Source organism: Trichinella spiralis (assembly GCF_000181795.1).
Source record: "Trichinella spiralis strain ISS 195 chromosome Unknown Scfld6, whole genome shotgun sequence".
Taxonomy (NCBI): Eukaryota; Metazoa; Nematoda; class Enoplea; order Trichinellida; family Trichinellidae; genus Trichinella; species Trichinella spiralis.
This window is the reverse complement of record NW_003526945.1, coordinates 784,437-808,428: the sequence shown is the minus strand read 5'-3', so window position 1 is coordinate 808,428 and position 23,992 is coordinate 784,437. Positions and strand designations below refer to the sequence as shown.

At 37.6% G+C, this 23,992-nt stretch overlaps 4 protein-coding genes across 4 annotated transcripts; 2 read left to right on the top strand and 2 right to left on the bottom strand.

Annotated features, from left to right (window-relative positions):
• Positions 1-2,826: 2,826 nt before the first annotated feature.
• Tsp_10150 (cadherin-related hmr-1) lies at positions 2,827-19,275 on the top strand. The gene is made up of 31 exons (XM_003373262.1): positions 2,827-2,856; positions 3,440-3,620; positions 3,674-3,911; positions 5,002-5,201; positions 5,267-5,413; positions 5,462-5,664; positions 5,727-6,069; positions 6,128-6,234; positions 6,295-6,471; positions 6,531-6,836; positions 6,944-7,108; positions 7,171-7,238; positions 7,449-7,602; positions 7,664-7,858; positions 7,930-8,107; positions 8,169-8,312; positions 8,385-8,500; positions 8,560-8,709; positions 8,818-8,994; positions 9,048-9,183; positions 9,614-9,882; positions 13,516-13,751; positions 14,973-15,109; positions 15,167-15,400; positions 15,483-16,506; positions 16,930-17,152; positions 17,229-17,462; positions 17,530-17,837; positions 18,072-18,307; positions 18,375-18,962; positions 19,043-19,275. The coding sequence occupies exons 1-31, from the start codon at positions 2,827-2,829 to the stop codon at positions 19,273-19,275; spliced, it is 7,137 nt and encodes a 2,378-aa protein (XP_003373310.1).
• A 329-nt stretch (positions 19,276-19,604) lies between these two features.
• Tsp_10149 (conserved hypothetical protein) lies at positions 19,605-20,951 on the top strand. Its single transcript, XM_003373261.1, has 6 exons — positions 19,605-19,638; positions 19,825-19,919; positions 20,071-20,130; positions 20,178-20,270; positions 20,305-20,413; positions 20,458-20,951. The coding sequence occupies exons 1-6, from the start codon at positions 19,605-19,607 to the stop codon at positions 20,949-20,951; spliced, it is 885 nt and encodes a 294-aa protein (XP_003373309.1).
• A 218-nt stretch (positions 20,952-21,169) lies between these two features.
• Positions 21,170-21,826, bottom strand: Tsp_10148 (EB module superfamily). Its single transcript, XM_003373260.1, has 2 exons — positions 21,280-21,826; positions 21,170-21,231 (listed from the first exon to the last, which is right to left on the bottom strand). Exons 1-2 carry the CDS (start codon positions 21,824-21,826, stop codon positions 21,170-21,172), a joined length of 609 nt encoding a protein of 202 aa, XP_003373308.1.
• Positions 21,827-21,905: 79 nt separating this feature from the next.
• Tsp_10147 (conserved hypothetical protein) lies at positions 21,906-22,806 on the bottom strand. The gene is made up of 4 exons (XM_003373259.1): positions 22,755-22,806; positions 22,406-22,543; positions 22,199-22,321; positions 21,906-22,069 (listed from the first exon to the last, which is right to left on the bottom strand). Exons 1-4 carry the CDS (start codon positions 22,804-22,806, stop codon positions 21,906-21,908), a joined length of 477 nt encoding a protein of 158 aa, XP_003373307.1.
• Positions 22,807-23,992: the final 1,186 nt, after the last annotated feature.

Here is a 23,992-nt window from a genome sequence, read left to right as displayed (position 1 = left end):
TAATAGCAAAAGGATGTGAACGGTACCTCGGTAAATATTTTAATTAGAGATAAAAGAATTCAAATTAAAAATGAATTTGTATTAGATGAGTTGCTGTGCATCATTTCTAATTTGAAATTGTCCAACTGAATTAAAAATTTTTAATTTTGAAATATCAATTTTGTAAAAAGGAAAATTTTCTCTAAGGCATTGAATTGAAATCGACTTCTGATATTTTTGCACAGTTTTCCTCTAGATAAGCAGTCCAGGAACTTTTCAATGACGTGAAAATCAATGTTAAAATACTGTTCAAATGAAATAAAATTCAAATGTACTTAATTTTGGATATTGCTGTTTGGATATTTGCAAATGATTTTGATTTTTACAGTTTGATTGTTTTGCCTTTGTGATGCAGTAAGTGAAAGCATTCTTTTATTTTAGCTTAGTGTTAAAAATGTAAGCAGTGACGAAAAATAATTTGCACCAATTGTTTTCATGATAATTTTACGTTTGAAATTTGATTGCATTCTCTTTCCCATGAACATAAATGTTGCCTTGATTTTGACAAGTCATGAAGCGCACACTCTCATGGGAGGTAATTTTTCCACTGCTTTGAATTACTTGCTAGCGCGGCTGCTTTCGATTTTATGAACAGCAAACGCGTCTGCAATTTATGTAAGTTTTTTGAAAAATTTTAAAACTCTTTTATTCAACTAAACAAAGAGAAGTGTATTGTTCAGCATAATTATTTCGGTGATGCATGAAGGAGAAATTTTTAATTTCTCTGCTTTTGTCTATTTAAAAATTTTGTTTCGATTTTTCATAACTGCTTCAACATCTGGCAACCTTGCTAGTTTCAATTCATTTAACTTACTAAATTTGGGTAATTTATTAAAAATGAGTTAAAAACTGTATTTGTATTATTTTTCATCTGGCCGAATTGTAATTTTATTTCCAATATCACAAATGGATATTATTAAAATTGAAAATGATTCCATCTTGTCGTTGAGTAAATAAAAATGGCGCTAATCTGCGTTGACAAATCTGATCTATAGTGATATTGGCAATTTTAGCAGCCATGTCCCTTGATTATTATGTCAGCTGGTGTATAGGAAAATTGCTAGCAAAAGCAGTTTGGGCATATTTCATAATTGAATCTTAGAGGCAATTGCTTCTATTCGCAGGGCGTTTCCCGTACTACCGTGGTAGGCGTCGATAAGTTGACAATAGCATTAACCAAGAAGATCGTTTGGTCGCATGACGCTTGACCATCTGTCAACTTGGACCATTTTTGAATGTTGTAACAAGCCAAATGCTTGTTACCCCCTTAACGATTTAACCGCTAACAAAACCGCCGACTAACTCAGCAACTCCAACAGCGTAATGACCACCATTCAATTAGTAGCTTGAAAATGTTAGGTCAGAGTGCTTGACCAGATAATTCGTCTGATTTCTACACTTCAGAAAGAGCATAAAAGCTTTTGCCCAAACTGCTATATGCTAGCAAATTATTGCATAGTGAAATTTTTAAGCTGACTGATGAAATATCAATATATTGGAGGTATCATCGATCATCTTTGTCTGTTAAGCTTGTTTTATAGATTGAGCATTTCTACACATTTATCTTTTATAGTAACAGATTATTCATTCTATTCTATTTTATTCACGTTATGAACTTTTTCAAATCTTTTGATCTGAAACGAATATTATTTTGCAGGCAGAACACGCAAATTAAACTGTACTATTTCTGGCGTGATAATTCACACACTGAAGTGTCACATTTTAGTTTTGCACCTGTAAATAAGTAATTAATATTTTCTGCTTTTAAAATAGGAAATAGAATTGTCCTGAAAAGGAAGCTTCATTTGAATATCCATTTACTGTTTATAAAAGCACACGCAATGAGCACAGCTGTACTAAGAGGTAGTAGTTGAGTTGGAAAGCAATAGTTGGGCGGAATATTTATTTCTGCCAAAACCATCTGAAAGCAAAAAAAGACATGGATAACGATGATTTTCATGAGAACCTTTGTAATTTGTTAATTTCATTGAAATGTTCACTCGATGTTGCACATTTTCCATTTTATATTTAATATTAAATATGGATTTTTCATCTGTCGCTGTAGATAAAATTTTTACAGACAAATGCTAGATTTTCGATTAGTCATCCGGATGATTACAGCAAACAAATGGGCATTTGCTTTATCATGCGAATATTTGGCCATTGGCAGCAATTGCAGTATTCTCTCTATTCAATGCGACGTCATTAAAAATTCTTTTGGAATAAAGTGCAGCACGCTTGGGTAGCCATCACTTTGTCACAGTTAACGCAATGAGTCAGTTGGCTAATGCACTGGCTGAAATAGAAAGGTTGATGGTTAAGCAATTTCTAGTTGATTTTTCATCAATAAATTGGCTAAGACACTGATTGTCCTCACATCACAATTTTGCCCAACCAATATAAAATTTACAAATTTGACATATTTTGCCGGCACATTAATACAATTCATAATGATTATAGTTTTCACTTTTACACTTTTGAATTTAAATTTCCTATGAAGCATATGATAACATTTTTCGTAGTTTTAGTTGATTTTAATCAGTAAAGTAACAGCATATAGTTATCTACTTGAAGTTTCAAGTTTCATCTTAATAAATTTTATATATCGAAGCTAAAAATTTCTGTTAGACAATTTTTCATTTGTTTTCTTAAACTGTTTTATTTTGCATTTGTTGAAATCGATTAATGGAAATTGGTTTGAAGATGAAAATGAAATAATTAGATTAGCCAGTGAGCAGTCGATTAATTTTTAAGATTCTAAACTTAGCTGCAAATCTACTTCAGGCAATGCGCTATTTAGTTCTTTTGTCACTTCCAGTAAGTTTAACTTAACATAGAAATTGAGTTTCTAAAATTTGTCTCATTTGCTTAGTAATATACCCTGATCTATATTTTCAATAACGAAAATCGAATGTGGTTGCTGATTAATAAAATATTGGTCTCTGTCATAAGTACTTTGAAGTTAATCTTTTAATACAATAATCGATGACTACTGGTTTGATATACCTCAGCTTGTCAAATGTCTTTACGCTTGTTATATAATTTTTAATGCCTTTTGTTTCATACAAACTTAAGTAGGTGGTCTGAAAATGGTTTCAGTATTAATTACGATAGTTAAAAAATGACTTTACACATTTACATTTTGAATTTTTTAGCATTTGTTTAATTTTGTTTAGTGCAGACATTGTTTTAATTTTTTCTGCCACATAAGTAAAACTAATTGTGTTACACATTTACAATAAAATGCGATTAGTACAATCAGCAGTATTTGCTTCGTTTAATATTTTATTAAATTACCTAGCAGTAGAAAATTTAGTTTTGCATTATCAAAAAACTTTGGCAATGCTTTGCAAAAAGTGAATTTATACATTTATTTGTTTATTTAGAATCATCTGTGCAGCAAATTGTCATCACTGTTTTGGATGTATATGAGAAACCTAAATTTATTAATCAGCCTGTTCCATACTGGGCGATTGTTCCTGTAGAAGTACCAGTAGGCTTTACTGTGTATTCTTTGTTGGCCCGATGTGAAGGAGGTGACGGTTCAAGTGATGTTGAATACCGACTTATTAGTACTGAGCGTAAGTAACCGAATTATTTGTAGATATGTTTCAGGTATAATTTTATACTTTAGCCCCAAACACATTCACAGTTGATCGTCAAACTGGCCGTATTAAAACAGCTCTTTCTCGATATTTGTATGGACATTCGTATCGAGTTTACGTTCAGGCGCATGATATGCGCATGGGAATGCAGCCAAATGCCGACAGTGAAATAGCTGTAGTGGATATTATGGGAGGATCAAGAGCACCACAGTTTTATCAAGAAAAATACCAGATATCTGTTAGTGAAGATACACCGGTTTCTGCTAGGTAATTGGAGTTGTTTTTATTAATTTTGCACTTTCAGAAGAATCACGCGATAGACTGCACTATAAGTAATAAATCAATTAAGGGTTCATTAAATTCTGAACATCATAAATTTACTTTTATTAGACTTTTCAAACTGATTTATTTTTATAACTACTGTGGCGGTTCGGTTCAAACACATCATATATTGCATTCATCCTGCGTTCCAATATACTGTAATAGTAGTACTGTACTCAAAGTAAAACCTAAGTAATTACTACACCACTAAAAGTGTAATTATATAAACATACCTCAAATAATTGTTTTTTTAGTTCTTTGTTTTTCAAATATCAAATTATCATATTGCTCTATCATAATTAATAGAACAGTTCCGTTTTTGCTTTATTGCGCTGCGCTTTATTCATTTTAACTCTTTTTAAGAATCAAATAGTTTTGAAAAATAATCAAAGAAAGTGCAACAAAGCATAAGTTGCAATGAAAAATAATTTATTGATCTCATTTTTAGATATTATTTCAAGTGAGACACCCATTTCTAAGTTTTAATCAATAGACGTTACTTGTTTAACTAATTTTGCCATATCAAACATAGAATTTAATGAAATTACTACGTTTATAAGAAATATTTCATTTCTTGAGCATCGCGTGATAAATGAAATTATTGAGATTACAGTTCTCAGTTGTTAAAATGCCAATTTGCATTCTAAATATTAAGTTTGCTATTTATTTTGTAGTTAATTTGCAATAATTCATTCATGAAATTATGAATTACACATCTATATTATTTTCAAGTTCTTCGTTATAAACCAATTTTATATTTTTTAATGTATGCTGGTACTGTAGTTACAGTTTTTTTATTGAACATGAGGAAATCAATCTGTTTTACATTAAAATGTATGCTTAAGAAATATAATGTTCAGATCAAGCTATTATTTTGCATGTCTAAAGTTATTTCAGAACGCAGATATGCCTGTGTAGTGTATACAGCGTATAATAATATATAACCATAATCATCCATGTAGTACAAACATGCTAATAATTAATAAAATTAAAAACAGAATATTCTATAATGAAAAGTCATTATTTGATGTTTTAGTGTTGCTCAAATCAAGGCAATTTCTTTTGAAAATAACCCAGAATTGAAAATTACCTACTCTTTGTGGGAAGATACAAAAAGAGATGATTATGGCAACAGTCCGGACGATTTTTCAATTGATAAAAATACAGGCGTTGTACATCTAATGCGATCATTAGATTATGATGATCCTTTGCAGCCAAGAGCTTATGCTTTAAAAGGTTTTTTGAATAGATTTTTTACTGTTACGAGTATGCTTTGCGTAATAAGTATGAGATAATTTTAGTGATTGCCAGTGAAGGAAAAAAGTCAACTGAAGTTCCCGTTGAAATCCAGATCACTGATGTAAATGACAATGCACCTGTTTTTACACAACCATTATACGCAATTTCTATCAAAGAGGATCACCCTATAGGGAATCCTATTTTGCAAGGTAAGTTATTATTTCAAAAAGTGAATAATTCATAAAAATTTCTTACAGTATCTGCAAGAGACAAAGACAGTGGTCTTAACAGTGAAATTGAATACTCACTGACAGATCATAACTTTACAATTGATAATCAAGGTGTAATATCGCCAAAAGTAAGACTGGATGCAGATCAGACGATGCAAGGTTTTTACATTTACAAATTTGATGTGATTGCTAAAGATCGAGGAAATCCAGCACAAATGGCTACAAGCCAGGTAATTTCAGTAATTTCGGTCAGCAGATCGACATAACTATGATATTTTTTCTTTTGTTAAAGATTCATATCCGTACGGAGAATGTCAATGATGAAGCTCCGATTTTTCTTCCAACTAGCATGTACACTGAATACGTAGCTGAAGACGCGGAAGGAAATACACCAATCGCAACAATACAAGCTTTAGATCCTGATAGAGATCAAGTGAAATATGCTTTTTTGCGGAATGGAGAGCAGAGTCAATTTTTGAGTCACTTTGAAATTGATCGAGATACAGGTCTCATAAAATTACGAGAAGGCATAGGTCCCAAAGATTTACATGACCAAGATTTTTACATGCTTACTGTTGTTGCTACGGATGACGGTCCTGACGCGAAACATAGCAGTACGGCTACAGTTAGAATAGGTAAAAATTTCGAAAATGATATATTTGTTTATTTTACATGTTTGAATACATTACTCAGGAGTGAAAGATGTTAACAACAACAAGCCTGTATTCCATAATTGTGAAAAATACAGTAGTGAAGCTAAAGTGCCTGAAGGGAAACATGACAATTATGTGGTTTTGATGGTAATTGTTTTTTTTTGAAAAATTCCACTGGATTTGGTTAGACAGAACATATGTTTTTAGGTTCAAGCAACTGATGATGATTCAGGGCAGAACGGAGATATTCTTTACTCTTTGTATTATCCACAAGGAGAAACTCGAAAACCATTTGTAATTGATGCTATTACCGGGGAGCTCAGGGCATCTCCTTATGTTGAATTTGATCGTGAAGAAAGGCCATTTGAAGACGTAATTGTTAAAGTACGTTGAATTTGCTTTCAATGTCATATTCCGCTTTATCGAACTCTTTGATATATTAGGCAACTGACAAAGGCACTCGTCCTTTAATTGGCTTTTGTCAATTTACGGTAACAGTTTTGGATGAGAATGATAATTCTCCTGAATTTGATCGCGCAACATACGAAGCGAGCGTATCTAGATCTACACCAGTCGGTCAGTCTGTACTGACGGTGTTTGCAGATGATCGAGATGCGCCAAACAATGCAAAAATTGCTTATTCATTGCAAGAAGATTTATCCGAACCAGAATATTTAGATGATGTAAATTATTTTTCTATAAAAAAAGACGGTGGTGAAATAATGCTTTTCCGACCATTGCCTGTTAATGTGAGTTTTACTCGTTTTGTATCTTTCATTGATGTTTTTTTCTTTTCATTTGCTTTTCAAAGTATAACTTGTATGAACAATTAATCGACATTTGAAATTATTTCTAGAAGAATAAAATGATGTTTCTGGTGATTGCTAAAGATAGTGGCGAACCACCTCGTAGCAGTCAAGCTCGAGTTTCTATAGATATTGCCGAAGCAGCGCAACACTATCCAGTCTGGCAGGTTACTCCATCTTGCCCGAATCATGTAGTTGTCGACGAGGATGTTCAAGTATGGCTTAAGTGTATATATGTTAAGCGAAATTTTTGTAAACTAATTCAGTCACATTCTAGATAAATTACGTCTTTTTTGAATGCCACGCACTCTCTGGAGCCGATCCTTCTAATCCAATATCGTACAGGTAAATGTTGGATGTAACTTGATTACTGTTTTCATTATACTGTAATTTTTACCACTGTTTTTTAAAAATGTTTTTACTATGAAAAATGTAATCTGAAATACGTTTTTATATTAATTTCAAATTTAAATTTATTCAAATTAAAATTTTTTCTGTTATTGAGTGAATTAATAATCAGAACTTTTTACATACATAAATTTCTAAAATGTATAGTATGCGAAATGGTGCCAAGCCGGACACAAATTTGAATCAAGACTTCAGAGAATTTCAAGAGAAGCGTGATGGACGTGACTGGGTTGTCATTCGAAATTTGAAAAGTTTAGATTATGAAAAGACCAAATCTTATGATTTGACAATCTCCGCTACAGTATGTTGCGGTTTTATTTGTCATTTGATTATTAATTTCGTTTTGCTGATATTCTTGAAAGGATCTTCGCAATGGCCTGTCACGGGATAAAACATTGACAGTTAAACTGAGAGACAAAAATGACAATGTGCCAAAATTTACATTGGATAAATTTACCGGTCAAGTTGAAGAAGAGCAAGATGTATCGGTGATTCGTAATCAAATATTGGTGACTGTTGTGGCTAAAGATAATGACGAAAAGCCGGAATTCAAAGATGTAAAATTTTCGCTATTGTTATTGTTGTTGTTGTTGTTGGAAAATGTTTTATATTTTTGTCAATGATTTAGATAACGTATAAAATTTTGCCCGGATCAGCAAGTCACTTATTTCGTATTGACAGCAAACTTGGCGCCATTTATGCTGTTCAAAGTTTCGATCGGGAATTGAATGATTCATTTGTGCTCGATGTGCAAGCCGAAGATAACGCACCGTCTGATTTACCAGGTGCAAGAGGCCCGAATAGAGGTAAATTTGGAAAAGAAATGAAAAAAAGCTTTTTTTTTCTAAAATCCACTTACTATTTCAGATATTACCAAAGTGCAAATTCTTGTTCAAGATATCAACGACAACGCTCCGTATTTCAACGAAACAGTTTATCGTGGTCGAGTGCGAGAAAATTCCGAAGTTGGACAAAATGTTATGACCGTCAAAGCTCATGACTTGGACAAAGGTATGCAAAAATTATTTGATATGTGAAATTTGATTTCCATTTATTATGCTTTATCATTTTTTTTCGCTTGAGATTCTGAACTGCGATACAGCTTGGATTCACGAGGCAACGATGGCAGTGCATTCAGCGTTGGTGCCAGTTCTGGTACAATTTTCGTCAACGAACCTTTGGACTACGAGCGAAAAAAGGTACTACTGTCGACTTTTTACTGCTTGCTATTAGCTGTACCGTTTTTTTTATTCTTCAGTTGTACGATTTGACATTGCACGTCACCGATGGCAACCGTGAACACAAAGCTCAAACTCGTATTCAAATAGCAATTGAAGACGTGAACGACAATTCTCCACAATTTGAACAATCACTCTACCGGGCAGTTATACAAGAAGAGGACAAGAATGTGCCGAAAAAATTGCTCCATGTATTTATTTATTTGTTTGTTTGTTTTTTGTTGAATGAATAATTGAACAATATATATATATATTTTTTCTTTTCCCCTACAATACAGGTAATTGCGTATGATAAAGATGACGATGTGTCGAGCAAGAGAATTGTCTACAAACTTGCTGGTCAAGGGGCAAATGATGAATTTTCAGTGAACGAAATAACTGGTGATATTTATGTGACCAAACCACTCGACCGAGATCCTCCCAATGGAGCCGAGGAGTGGAATTTTGTTGTTCAAGTATAAGAATATTAATTTGTTTTTTTTGGAATTTTTCATCTTTCATCTATTAGGCAATTGACGATGGTGGCAAAGGGCTAATTGGCTATGCGGATGTGCAAGTTATTTTGACGGACATCAACGACAACGCTCCATTTTTCAAAGGCAGTCCATTCACAGGCTACGTTACGGAGAACATTGCTCCGTCAGGTTGTTGTTGTTTTTTCTTTGTGATTTTTGATTTATTAAAATTTTCATCTACCCTTGTAGAAGAAGGTGTTTACGTGATGACAATGAGCGCGACCGACAACGACGATCCCAGAACGTCCAATGCCAAACTCATTTACAGTATTTTGCGTAACAAATATCTGGACGGTCGTCCGGTCTTTCGAATCGATCCCCACAGTGGCAAAATATTTGCAATGGTATAAAAAAAAGAAAAAAAATTAAATTTGTGTCCACATTTTTTGAAAATGTTTGTTTAAGATGGAACTGGATCGTGAAAACAGTGCCCAGAAAGAGTTTGAAATTGAAGTCAAAGCCACCGACCAGGGAAGACATCCACTGTCGGGTAATATTTTGTTGATTTTTTGAAAGGCATAATTTTATCTTTTTATTTTTAATGCAAATTTTTCTACAGGAACTGGAATCGTCATTATTAAAGTTGTTGACGTCAATGATAATCCACCCTATTTTTATCCACCATCTTACGATGGAACGGTAAAAGAAACACTGCCCGTAAATTCTCCAGTTATGTCATTGTCAGCCAGCGATTTGGACAGCGAAGCGGTGGACAACGTACTCCAATATTCACTAGAAGAGAACAATCAACTCGGCTTCAACTATTTCTACATGACAACAGAAGCCGACAGTTCCGGGTCGACTGTAGGCGTTATACGTGTTAAGCAGGTAAGCTTGTTGTTGTTTTCTTATCACTTTCACTTTTCTCTCCCACTTCTAATTCTCAACGCCTCAATGGACAACTGCAAGGTTTGAACGGTCAATTTCAATTTTTCCCCTCATCCCGAGTGGTGCTGACGAATGTCTATCTTTATCGTTTTGAATTTTTCCATTTACGAAACTAGTGGGCATTAGTTGGTCTCCATTTGAATTTCCACAGAACAATTTCAGTGTGTCTTCAACGAAATTACTGTACTTATTTTTTGATCATCAAGTTTCAGTTGAATACTGTAGTAATATTCATAATTTTTGCGGGGTGTGCAATTTGTAAAATTTTTATTATTATTGAAACAGAGAAATGATAAATGTTGAATTTATATGTATATATTTTCTACAAATACGCGCACATTTATTTAGGTGTGTATAGTAAGAGAGTAGGGGTTGGTGATTGTTATTGTTTCATTTTTTTTATTGTGAAAATTTGACATCCGCATTGTTTTATATATAATTGATTTAATTATTGACCAACTGTTGATGGAACTTGATTTGGGTTCAATTTCAACGACAGCTTTCGAATAAGCGATCGGTGAAAAATAGCTTTTGTGAAAAGGAACAGAGATAATGAGCCTGTCATTTGTGACCTTGGAAAATGTTTGTTGAACAAATCCCCCAAGTTGCATATGGTTCATCGAAGCGTGGAATTGGGTAGTATCAGTTTTATTGGAAAAAGATATAAAAAAATTATAATAAAAGGACATGCAATGATACTCGTCAGTTGTCAGGTCAGCGATTGTGACGGGCTGACAATGGAGCAGACATTTGAAGCGGCGTTTTGAATGGCGTCGTTTTCCGTCGGGAATTTCATGATTTTCATGGTATCACCTTGACAAGAAAACCCCGTACGAGCAATGTTGCTTTGGTTACCCTTGAGAATTTGCATTTTATCCCATTTGGAGTAGGAGAGTGGAGAAAAGGGGAAAAAAGTAGAAATAAAAAAGAGCAGCAAGAAAGAAATAAGGTCGTCGTTAATGGCGAGTATTAGTTGGTAGGTGTGTGTGTGTGTGTGTGTGTGTGTGTGTGTGGATTGTTGAAGTGAAGTATGCCGCAAGTGGTGAGCTTGTCTTTGTTGTCGGTGAGTAGAATGGTAAACAAGATTGAAGCTTGGACGATGAAGCCGATTAAGCGTTATTTAGATTGGGCTAGGCTAGGCTGGGCTAGGTTGAACAATGATGATGTGGAAAGAAAGAAAGAAAGTGGTGCGTCAGTTGTAGCAGAAGAAGAAAAAAGAGAAACTAGCTTCGAGTGCATTGGCATCATTTTGCCTAGGGTAATTTCAAATCATGCCGAAGTCAGTCAGTCAGTCAGTCGTGTGTCAACCTCAATCTTGCCAACGATGATAGCCATTTTGCTAATTCAACAACTTTTGCATTCACACACACACACACACATGCATGTATATCTATATGTTCACCCAAAGCTGATTGGTAGATATTTTTGGCAGGGAGGGGCGGTGGTGGAAAATAAGGTCGCAGTATGTGCGTCACTTTTCCACCAGGCTGGTAATCAATTGTTAAAAACAAGCCAACGCACAATGGCGACGGTCAGTTGAACAAGTTGGAACTTCGTTCAGCACCGATTCATCGTGGTGGACCCATTTTTGGGCAAAGAATTTTCCACAACCCTCCAGCACAGCACATTCGTCGATTTGTCACCAATAATTCTCTATCTTGTATGAAACAGCATATATGATTATTTTTTTTTCGTGAATATATTTGAATATTTTCTCTTCTTCAAATGACTGAAATTGAAATTGCTGATGAAATCGATGAATCACCATTTGTTTGTTCAAGAAAAGTACTGTAGTAGTAGTAGTTGGTGGTGGTGGTGGTGGTGATGATGATGGTGTGGGGGCAATATGTTTGCATAAGTTGAACTTGAGCATTGCAGTGCCATTTCTCTCTGCCTGCCTGCTTGCATTTATTTTCCAATCCGATCGTATTATGAGTAGTTTTACGATCGTTGTTGGAAAATTTTTCATTTCACATATCCTCGTCTGGATGATGATGATGATGAATGTGCTGGTTGGAATTTGTTTCTATATTGTTAACAAATCTGAAAACACCATTGTCGGTAATACAATATATTTTGTTTGCTTAGTAATTTTACACCCCTTTCCGTGCTCAAGTTGCGTATCAAATTTTATGATCGTTTGCAACGATGGAGTTTTTTTTTGTTTTCAATTTTTCAAGCTTTGTGTGAATAGTTGCAATGCGGATTTTACAACTTCCACACTTCAATATGAACTATAAATAATATGTATGTATAATTCTTTTTTTTGTTTAACGCTTGATTAGAATCTTAAAGGAAGAAGAATAGGATAAATTTTTAGTATTCTTTCTCTTTTTTCCTATTTTCTTTGTCTTGTATTATCGATTCTTTTTCACACCTGTCACATTTATTACTTGATCATTGATGATGAAGCTTTTTCAGCTGAAATGGAAGATCAGGAAAGAGATAAGATATATATATATAGATAGATAGATAGATAGATAGGCTAATTAATAATAGTAATAATATTCGTAATATTTGTTTGCGAGATAGTGAGCGTGTAGTGTAGCGTGACCTGAAAACGTTGTTGACCTTCGTTTGAGCTGCATATTGGTATTGATATATGTGTTCAACAGTAGAATGGGGCGACGGAGAGAAAGAGAGAGAGAGAGAGAGAATTATTAGTGTGATTGAACAAAGTAGAACAAGCGCCCTCTAGTTGTAAAAAGTGATAAAATTGTAATAATTCGAATGAATCAACAGCACAACAGCATCATCAATGGTGATGTTGATTCACCAGCGTGGGAAGATGTTGTCGGTTTCAGATTTTTTTTTAAAAATGTTTTTCATTTTGATCAATGAATTAACAGTTTTGTATGTTCGATTGGAAAATTTGAAAAATGATTGATTATTAATATCAAAGCTGGCAGTGAAAGTGAAAGCCTCACCAAAAAAAAATTCCAGATGGAAAACTTATTGTTTGTGTTACACAGAGAAAGATGGATAGTTTGAGTGGGCTGTTGAGCTGAATTTGAATGAAGCCAGATTTTCTTCACTGTGTCCGGTTGTCTGTCCGATTGCATTTGTTTGTTTGTTTGTTTGTTTGTTTATCTGTCTTGTCTTGTTCTATGTCGCTCTTTCTATTTGTCTGTTTGCTGATTCGTCGGCAGTTCGTGCTGCGCGCGTGTTCTGGTTGGTTGATTTTTTTTGTCTTGTCGTTTCTTATTTTTTATATTATATTTTATTTTTCTGCATACGAAAAAGGAAGAGAAAAGAGAGAGGCGCGTTGACGTGGCCGGAAACATTTTGTTTCTTTCTTTTTTTGAAAAGAACAAATTTCTCCTTGCCGGCGCGGCAGTTGTTCGCTAGTTGGCCTGTTCAAGCAGGCAGGCTGTGTCCATATAGTTGAGACGACAACACGATCGGCCGGTCGGTCGGTTGAGTTGTCCATTTTCCTTTTGACCACGCCCCTCCCCTCAACCCAACCATCTTACCTTGCCGTTGTCCATTGAAAAAATTGACAAATCTTTTTTCTGTCCCATACTGTTCATTCCACTAGCTAGCTTTGTGTGCATATTTCTGTATATTATATAGCCTTTGGATTTCGAAGATCCACTGCAACGAGTGGGCTTCAATTTGACCGTACGTGTCAGTGATGGTCGATTCAGCAGTTGGGCGCCGGTTCGTATACGACTGTTGGACGAAAATGACAACGCGCCCGAATTTGTCAACGCTCCCCAAGCGATATCGTTGTTGGAAACCGTCCGACCGGGTACGGTTTTGGTCGCGTTCACCGTCCGGGACAGAGATGCCGGGGACGACACATTCGAGTATGTTTTCTTCTTCTTCTTCTTCTTCACATTATTCCACTTCAACACAAGTCGGTGTGCACCAACTTGTCGTCCATATTTCTTTTGCGGGATTTTTTTTGCAAAATTTATGCAAATTATTCGTCAACATATTTTATTTATTGTCGCGGGGGTCGATTTTCTCATCTCCTCTTCCATTGCTGTTGTTGTTGGTGTTGTTTTTTACCACGAACGATGCAGCAAATCCTTTTCCACCCCCCTTTGCCCCACCCGTTCTCGTCGGCGATCATGCCGTCATTGCCGTGCCCAGGTCGACTAGCGAAGCTTCTCTTGTTAACACTGCGGCTAACGGCAAGGAGCGTGTGCTCAGCGTCGGTACTATTGTCAACATATCCGAGGCGAGTTCAGTTGGATTACCGGTCGCCCATTTCGAAACCTACCTGCATCATCCCGGTGATTTGGTCGGCACCAACTACACGTATGTTTAAATATATCTATCTATCTATGTATATTTCTGTATGTATGTATGTATGTATATCTGTATTTCTGGCTCACATTCATCCATCTCAGCCCGTTGTTGTTGTTTTTTACCATGGAAATTATTATTATTTATTCTTTTTTCTCCTCCAAATGTCGAGGAGTGGTACGAGACGAGTGTACGTATAGGTCAACGCGGTCACACAGTTTCCGGCTTGGCTTGGCTTGGTTTGGTTTGGCCGTGAAAGCAAACAACCCTGAAGGTGGCAAATTATGATTCATCATAGAGAAAAAGAGTGAACAAGCAACGAGCGGGAACAATGTGTGGAAGTGGTGGATATTTTTTTTCTTTTTTTATTTTTTTTCAAAAAAATCCCCCCTACTGCTGTGTGTGATTGGCGGGAAGAAGATGTCGTCGTTGTTGGCTTATTTCATGATGATGGTGGTGAATTTTATTTATTTTGACGAACAACATTTTTAAATTTTCATCATCTCGTTTGGAGAATTGTTGTTTTCCGAACGAATGAAAAAATTTTTTTTCACCACGTTGCTTTTCACCAGCGTCGTCGTCGATCTTTTTTTTGCTCGAGGCTAAATTTTATGAAAAGAGAAAAAAAATCACTGAAGCGTGTTGCTTTCTTTTTGCTTCTTTTTTTGCATTTTGCTCTTGATGATTATTCAACGATCGAATCAATTTTTAGGAATCGAAAAAACAAAGAAAAAATTGAATTAATTAATTGTATTATTGTTTTTTTTTCTGTTCAGCTTTCGCATCGTTCGTGAATCGGACCCGAAATTGCAATTCACCATCGGCGAAAAGGACGGCGTGCTGCGCGTTGCCAGACCGTTGGACCGCGAAGACATAGCCCAATACAGACTTCGTATCGAAGCTTTGGATTCGGGTAATTTGTCATTGTTTGTTTGTTTATTTGTTTATTTATTTTCCATCTCATCATCAGCCAACAACGTCGGCTACATATTGCTGGTGGTAAATTTGGAAGATGTGAACGACAACGCGCCGTTTTTGAATTACCATCCGCCGGCCGTGGTGATGGAAAACGAAAAGCCCGGCACGCACGTGATCAATTTGACCGCCTACGACCCGGACGGTCCCGGCAACGGGCCGCCGTTTTTCATGAAACAAGCCGACAATTCCACCTACGCCGACAAATTCGAAATGACATTCGACCAGAGTGAGTTTTTTTTAATTTTGTTTTCAATTATATGCAAATTTTTCACTTGAATCCAAATATTATACGGTGCCACTTTTGACAGGCATGGACGGTGGCAATGGGGGTCTGATCGTGAAGACGAAGAAAACGTTCGACCGTGAAGATTTCCAAACCGGCAAAACGTTGCTGGTTCCAATATACGTCAGCGACAGTGGCAAGCCGAAACAGGAGGCGATTCGAATTTTGCAAATTGTCATCGGCGACAAAAACGACAATCCCATGTCGGACGGCAGAAGCATCATTCACGTCTACACGTACGAAACGTTCGACGACAATTTCCCAATTGGGCAAGTATATGTCGAAGATTTGGACGACTGGGATTTGGCGGAGAAAAATTTCACCCTCGTCCACGGTCCATCAGAACCATATTTTACCGTCGACAATCACGGTACAATTGTCATGTCGCGTACCACGCCGGTCGGTGAATACCACATCGTGGCCGACGTCTGGGATCGTGTACGGGACGAACGTGCCCAAGGTGAAGTTGTCATTGTGGTGGAACCACTGGCCCAAGAAGCGTTGGACAATGCGGTCTCGTTGAAACTGCAAGGTTTGACGGCCGAAGAATTTGTCCGACCAATCAACGGCAAAAGCTATATGGAACTGTTCAAACACAAATTGGCCACGCTGGTCGACGTCGACGTGGACAACGTCCAAATTTTCTCCATACGCAACGACGGCGGCTATCCGCAGAAAATCGACCTCTACTTTGCCGTCCACGGTTCCGGCTATTATTCGCCTACGTTGATCTATGGTCTGTTGCAGCAAAATTTCCACCAATTCCAAGCCGACCTGACCAACGGCGGTCATCCGTTGGAAAAACACATCGACATTGTCCAAATCAATCTCGACCCTTGTACGGTCGAATCGTGCAACAACGGCTGTCAAACTTTGCTCACGGTTGGCAATCGACCACTGGTGGTCAACGGCAACGAGACCGTCATCGCCGGCGTCAACATCACCGCCCAACGTCAGTGCACTTGTCCAATTCGACCCTTGCCGTCCCACTGTACCGAAGATGCCTGTTACAACGATGCGATTTGTCACGACACTGGAGTGGATTTTTTGTAAGTGCTTCTGTTGTTTTTTTCTTTTTGAAAGAAAATGTTCTCCTCCGCTCTTCTCCAACTGGGAAGAGATGGATGGATAATTTACTGTTGAGGACAGAATAATTGGAGGAATTACGTTGAATATTCTACAATACAGGATGCGTTTTTTTTGGAGAGGGGGTTTCTTATAACGTAATTTTTAATTCTTTTTTTTTCTTTTTTTTTAAAAACCACTTCAGCTGTGAATGCCGCGGTTTGTACAAAGGTCCACGTTGTGCCGGACACGTGAGAAGTTTTCGCGGCTTGGGATGGGCGTGGTTCGAGCCTGTCCAAACGTGTCAAAAGTGGAATATTTCGTTGGAATTTATCACCCAGTACGAGTTGAATTTGATTTGATTTGATTTCTCTTATAAAAAAATTATTATACTTGTCAACTTGTAGAAATTCGAATGGAATTATTTTGTACAATGGACCCATGTTAGCCAGACGTCACGACGTGCGCGAGATGTTCGTCAAAGATTTCTTGTACATTGCCGTTGTGCGTGGTCAATTGGTCGTGAATGTCGACTTTGGCGGAATGCCCATGTCGGTTACGTCCACTTTGGACGATTGGAAAGTCGACGACGGTCGATGGCATACGTTGGAATTGTTCGCCAGTGGAAAGGTGAAAAGTCGAAAATTATCATCAATGTTGTGCAATAATTATTTTCTCCCCTTCCCCTCTTTTTTTTCCACAACAGGAAGTTCGAGTTATTTTGGACAAATGCCGTCGAGGAAATCGTCGTCAACATTTCGACTGGAACCGTTGCGAGTTGAAGCAAGTGGTTCAACTGGACAACGACCAGCTGAATTCGATATATCCGCTCCAATTGGGCGGCATAGCTCCGGTTCATTCGGGAATTGCTTTCCGCGACTTTTTCAACACCACCGATGGTTTCGACGGCTGTCTTCGCAATGTCTACTTGAACGGAAAGGTGAGGGGAAAAATTAATCAATTATCATTAATTAATCAGATTATCCATGAATTTTTTTTGTGTTCAGATTTTGGATTTGGCAAATCCACTTCGATTTGATAATAGTGAAATGGGCTGTCCGCAGACGGACCATTTTTGCGAAACCAATCGCTTGGCGGAACAACACCAACAAGTAGTCACCCACTGCTTGCACGGCGAATGCGTGGCCAGCTTTCACGACTACACTTGCCACTGTGAGCCTGGATGGTACGGTCCGAAATGCGACATTGGTACAAAAAGCTTTCATTCTTTTTGTTTCTTTGTTTACTGTTGTTGTTCTCATGTTCATCTCGCAATGCTTGTAGAGGCAAGATGGAAAACTTTCGGACCAATGTCGTACGTTCGTTATTTGATGGCTCTCGCCGACACCGACATCCCGTTGCAGTATTCCAAATTGGAAGTGTCGTTTTTTCCCGACTCTGGCGCTGGAACGTTGTTCTCAGCCAGTCACACGGAAAAAAATCACTCGATGCATCTGATGGTGAAATTGAAAGAATTTGATTTTATAATATTATATATTCCATTTTTTAAATATTAGATTGAAGATCGAATTTTGAATTATTTGCTCAGCTTTGGTCCGGACGTGATGACCAAAGCGAAAATGGCACATTTCCAATTGGCCAGGAATCAAACTTATCACGTCGTTGTGGAACGGACCAGAGAAATTGTTCGATTCAACGTCGACGGCTTGGTCTATTATTTGTCGATGTTTGAATTGAACAACAAGAACAAGCAATTTTTTATGGATTACGATTCGAACAGTTTTCGAGTTGGCAGTACCAATCACGGCAATTCGGGATTCCGAGGTATGGATGGATGGGATGGGATATTTGACGTGTTTTTGCAGTGTATAAAATAATTGTACGAATTCAGGATGCATTCGAAAGGTGACTTTCGACGACTATTGGCTGCCGTTGGACAGTGACACGGCCGTCGACTATGCAAAAATTGACGAAACATTCGGCGTCAGCGACGGCTGCACTTTGTTGCAAACTTGCGCTTCACTGCCCGGCTATTGTTCACCTCCGTTGGTGTGCGTGGATTTTTGGAAAGGGCCATTTTGCACTTGCCCGCCGGATTCCAATCACTGGATTCAAAACGGCCAACTCTACTGCGGTCGACCGCTAGCAGCCATGCACCTCGGCATCACTCACGGAGCCGTGGCGGCCATTCTGGTCACTCTGTTGACGCTCATCGTGCTCGTCTTGCTTCTGGTGGTTTATTCCCGTCGCCGGCACCAATCGCCGCTGCTCATCCGTCCCGAGGACGATATCCGCGAAAATATTATCAACTATGCCGAAGAGGGCGGTGGCGAAGAAGACCAAGATGCCTACAACATTGCCGCACTGCGCAAACCTGTGCTGCCAATCGAAGACGATCCTTCGATGCAACTGCCCAACACGGACGACCACAACGGCACCCATCGTCGACCCGCAGCCAAAGATCCCCTATCCGGCGGGGGTACGTGTACTTGGACGAGAGAACATATTGTTGTTGTTGTTGTTGTTGATGATAATGATGACGAAAACTGACTGTTTCAGGCGATTTGAATTCGTTCATCAAGAATCGGCTGAACAACGCCGACCAAGATCCCATGGTTCCACCTTTTGACGAGCTTCGCGTTTATGCCAACGAAGACGACACCGCTTCTGTGGGCAGTTTGTCTTCGTTGTCATCGCCGTCGTCTGGTTCAGAAATCGACTGGGACGAAGTGAACAAATGGGGTGGTGAAGCGTTCAAAAAGCTGGCCGACATGTACGGTGACGAAGAATAATAATACATGCACAATTATTATTTATTTTTATTATTATTAATATAAGCTCGCTCATTCATTCTCCTCGTATTCAATCGCATTATTCAATTTGTTGTGCTTGTAAGCTCCGTGAATGTCATATGTATATAATATATATGTATGTATTTCATTCACACTCGTGCTTGCCTCATTTTTTTTACCATTTTTATGAATTTCTTTTTCAAAAAAATACTTAATTTTGATCATCATCATCATCATCATTGTTATTTTAAATGCTTATGCGTTGTTTGTTTGTTTTTGTTTTTTTCTTATTTATTATTTTCCACTTTTCATGTACGTCGAAAATTGAAATGCCATCCATTGAAACCCACTTCGGGTCAACTCGTTGGTGACAAAATATAATGTATTAGTTTTAGTATGTTGGAAAAGATAAATAAATTTGCATACAATTTCAACAACATGCTTTGTGAACTCTGGCAATAGCATCGTTTCGGAGAACTTTCTCTCATACATACATACATATATCTATCTATATGCATTTTTGTCTGTTTGTTTGTTTGTTTGTTTCAGCCAACTTGTTGTTAGCATGTTTTACTTTTGTGAAATTTGTCCATTCATTCATTGAACAACAACGACCACCTTCGCATGTCATTTACGTTCAAAAAGTAAGTGAAAATGATTGTTGTTTGATTGATGTTCAATGCTTAATCAATAATCAGTAGTATCATTCATTATCAACAGAAAACACTGAGAGGCATGCTATCTATCTGGATGTTTGTTTCTTTTTTAATTGAATTTCTATTTTCATAATCTGAGCAGGGTTTGAAACAACAAAATAATAGCAGTACTTGTGATTGTCAAGTTTTGAGTTTTAAAGTTCGTTTTTTTGCATTTTAAACGCAAATCAAAATCGATCATAATAGATAATAGAAGTGAAAAATGTGATGATGATCATTTCGGCGCTGGCCAATTTTCCACCTCACCGCTTTGCTGTTGTTGTTGTTGTTGTTGTTCATGTTGAAATTAGCGGCTTTTTTCTAAACCAAACAGACGCGGCAGCATCGCCAATTGTTGTTGGCCTTTCTCCAATGTTTCTCTCTTCATCCTCCTTCTTTTCCTCTTGCACAACTTTTGGAGCATCTGTCAACTCTTTCTGCGGGTAAATTACCATCACCACTATTTGAGAAGAAGATGTTTGAACAGTTGAGCTTGTTGTTGTTGTTGTTGTTGTTGTTGCACTTTCCTCAAATGTACCCTCAGATACTTCCGTTCCAACACTGGACTGTGTCATTTCTGCTGAAGATTGTGAATTGTTGTTCTCTTCTGGAAAGTTTTCGTTGTCCACAATTGATACCAAAGTCTGCTGCTCAGCAGTGGTACTTTCACTATCCGGCAGTGTCGACGTCGAAATCTGCTCCGACTCGGCATCATCGGCCGTGGCAGTTTCGGCAACTGTAGTTGACCACTGCTTTTCACTACTACAACTGTCTGTTGTGAATGATTCGTCATCGTCGCTTGTTGTCGTATACATCTCCGTGGTGGTGGTGGTGGTGGTGGTGAACAAATCGGTCGTGGTGGTCACGTCGATGACAGTTGTCGGTACAATCACTTCGGACGAGTCGGTCAGATTTTCTCCAATTGCGACAAATTCCTCGTCGTCAGGGCTGGTGGCAATTGGAATTAAACAGCACACTTGAAACGGAGTGAAGCAGACATATTCGTGCAGGGGACACTTTTCCGTGCACCGGATCAGCTCGCCTTTGCCATTTTTCAACGGTTCACCATAAAAGCAAGTTGGAACTGAAAGCACAAAACACTAATCTCATCGGTTGTGCTTATTTCTGCTTCTTCATCGCCTGCGCTCATGCCTTTTCAAATACCTCTCCAACTGCCCCTCTTTCATTCACTTACTAATTCACTTACCAATGCAATTGCCTTCAAATTCAATTTCTCCACTGCTGCAACCACAGAATGATTCTAGACAAAAAGAAAAAAAAGAACAGTCAACAATTGAAACAAATTCACCGTTCCAAGTAGAAATTTGAATAGCAGTAGTAGGAGTAGTGTCATTTTTACCGGTCTGCGTACGCAGGCAAAAAGCGTTGTGCGAAAAGCATTCTTCGTCACTTGAGCATTCTTCGCCGATGCTTTTCTGCAAAACGCATCTACCATTCATCGCCAGTTCGTTGATTTTGCACGGCCGTGGACAGCAGACCGGCTCCAGCAGAAAATAATCATAATAGCAAAAGTGCGAATCCGACGGGCACAACTGTTGGCACGTTTTGCCCCTCTGGATTTCGTACGGAATCCCGGCGGGACATTTCGCTTTCGGCCTTGGGCAGCAGAAACCCCTGGACGAGATTCCGCCGGTGCCGAAAAACTGACTCTCCGGATATTCGTAACTGGCGCAGTAGCCGTCCTCGGGGCAAGTGTCGGCGCTGGCTCGTACCAGAAGCAGTTCAACACTGCGAGTGGTTTCGAAATTGTCCAACGAGAACGGAAACACGTCTCGCAACGAGGCGACGGTCATTTTGGTCATGGAACATTCGATGATTTGATTGTCGGCGGTCATCGGTTCTCCGAACGTGCAACGGTAGGCTGGAGCAGAACAAAGAAAACTAAGCTTTGTAATTTTTTACTACCAACGTGGCTTATATGCAATGCAATGCAATGCAAGTGCATTCATTACGATTTGGCACACATCGACCATCTCTTGGTGAAAATCCACTCCGGCATTGGCATAAGCCGTCGTTGCATTCCGAATACGGTGTAAGGCAGTCTGTGTTCAGAGCACATGGACTATTGAGAGCGTATCCTGTGAAAATTTCCAATTATCTACTACCGCAATGACAATTTCTATTCACACTAGCATGGAAATGTTGGGAATGGAAAGAAAGAAAGAAAAAGATAAAAAAAAACTACAAGTTGTACAAAACATTCATACCGTCTCTGGTACATACGCCAAGTTTCAAAGAATAGCCAGGCAGGCATGTGCACACTTCATTAGTGCAGTATGAATTTATATCTTGGCAAGTTTTGTTTTTGCAATTTTGGCCACCTTTAGCTACTGAAATTGTCAGAGTGAAAATTCTGTGTTTCTAATTCTACAAGAAAGATGTATTGAAATTTTCTATTAAGAAAAAAAAATAACCTGGAAATTGGGAGCAACAATATCCCGTATCTGCGTTGCAGTTGTATCCAATAGGGCAGATATTCAATGATGCAGCAGTTGAGCACTGTAGTGGTAGCCTAGGGTTGTATGCCACCGTGTCAGATGGGCAGACGTTTTCTAAATTATTATTATTATGTTAATTTTAATCTTTTCTTGTTTTTTTGCGCCTATTTCTGTTCAACATGCTAAAACGAATGAAACTATACTGCATCGATACCGCTTTGACAAATTATTTTGCTTACTTTGTAAAATATACAATTTGTAATGTTAAAAAATTTCTAATTTTCAATTGCCAAATTTTAACTCGTCTGCTATTTGCAAAACTTACTCAAAAGTCTCCAGCAAAATCCATACATGCAATGTTCATTCGAGTCGCACATGGAATGAGACTGACATGACTTTAAAGTTGGCACGGCTAGGCTGCACAAACCATCGGAGCATAAATATTGTTCAGGGCAGTCGTTTATGTTTTTACAGCTGAGTTCACCTACAGTTGTTTACTAGATTATTTTTTTAATTAAAAGAATATCGTTATGATCTGTGAAGACTTGTGAGTTGTACAAAACATGTGAAAGAGGGAATCGTTTGGAAAATTAGCTCCTACTGTACGTACGTTATCCCCTTCTTCTAGTTGTGGAATCTCGAGCAAACTAATTCGTCATCTCATCTCTAGGACTTTTAATTTTTATTAAATTTTTACAATTGGTTTTTATTTTCAACTTGTTTATTTGTTTATCAGTGGTTGTGCAATGGTCTATTTGTTGTATGAAGTTATTTTTGAAATTGGAATTGAAATGGGCTAATTTTTATAAAGTTTCATAAATTGAAATCTACCAAATCCTCACCTCACCTCACTGAACTGAACTGAACTGTGTGCGATTCAACTGACAAATATGTTACAGCGTATATATATATATATATATATATATATATATATATATTTGAATATATTTCCATTTTTCAAAAGTAATGTAATGATGCCCTAAATCAGTCAAAACGGAACAAGCTCAACAATTGAAATTTCCAAAACAGTGCAACCGGTAAAATGTTGGCATTATTTATCTTTTGTTAAATGAAATTGTTCACAAAAATCCCGTTATAGTTTGCACGCAGCATTTCTGACAAGTAAGTGATCAGTTGACTGCAACTAGCGAGATTTTGATTTTTATGAAAAAATTGCACGACAAATCACCCAACTTTTGAAATGTGAACAATTAGTTTTTCTTATTCTATTCGAGTTAGCAACTTTGTGTGAATGGTGAATAAGTCAATTTACAACCAACTTTGGACAACACTGCAATTGCAATTTTCCAATTAGCAGTGTTTTTTTCAATTTGAATAGCAAAAATTTGCATAAATATTTTTTTATACCATATTAACATATTCAAAAATTCATGCGAGCATAGCAGACCAACAATAACCTGGAAGCTTGCAACAAGCATGCAGCATGCATGAATAAGAAAGATTACCGAAATAGAGACAGTGTGTGTGTGTGTGTGTGTGCGCACGAAGGAGAGAGAGACATTTTATATGCTCATCCGTAACGGCATAATTTTTCCAACTAAT

Coding starts and splice junctions, on each gene's coding strand:
- Tsp_10147 (XM_003373259.1), bottom strand. CDS start 22,806: ATGTGCGACTCGAATGAACATTGCATGTATGGATTTTGCTGGAGACTT. Junction 22,322..22,405: donor TTGTTGCTCCCAATTTCCAG/GTTATTTTTTTT, acceptor TGACAATTTCAG/TAGCTAAAGGTGGCCAAAAT. Junction 22,070..22,198: donor TGGCGTATGTACCAGAGACG/GTATGAATGTTT, acceptor AAATTTTCACAG/GATACGCTCTCAATAGTCCA.
- Tsp_10150 (XM_003373262.1), top strand. CDS start 2,827: ATGCGCTATTTAGTTCTTTTGTCACTTCCA. Junction 8,108..8,168: donor TGCAAGAGGCCCGAATAGAG/GTAAATTTGGAA, acceptor TTACTATTTCAG/ATATTACCAAAGTGCAAATT. Junction 18,308..18,374: donor CGGCAATTCGGGATTCCGAG/GTATGGATGGAT, acceptor GTACGAATTCAG/GATGCATTCGAAAGGTGACT.
- Tsp_10148 (XM_003373260.1), bottom strand. CDS start 21,826: ATGACCGCCGACAATCAAATCATCGAATGTTCCATGACCAAAATGACC. Junction 21,232..21,279: donor TCAAATTTCTACTTGGAACG/GTGAATTTGTTT, acceptor CTTTTTGTCTAG/AATCATTCTGTGGTTGCAGC.
- Tsp_10149 (XM_003373261.1), top strand. CDS start 19,605: ATGCCATCCATTGAAACCCACTTCGGGTCAACTC. Junction 20,131..20,177: donor GTCAAGTTTTGAGTTTTAAA/GTTCGTTTTTTT, acceptor CGATCATAATAG/ATAATAGAAGTGAAAAATGT. Junction 20,414..20,457: donor TCTGTCAACTCTTTCTGCGG/GTAAATTACCAT, acceptor ATGTTTGAACAG/TTGAGCTTGTTGTTGTTGTT.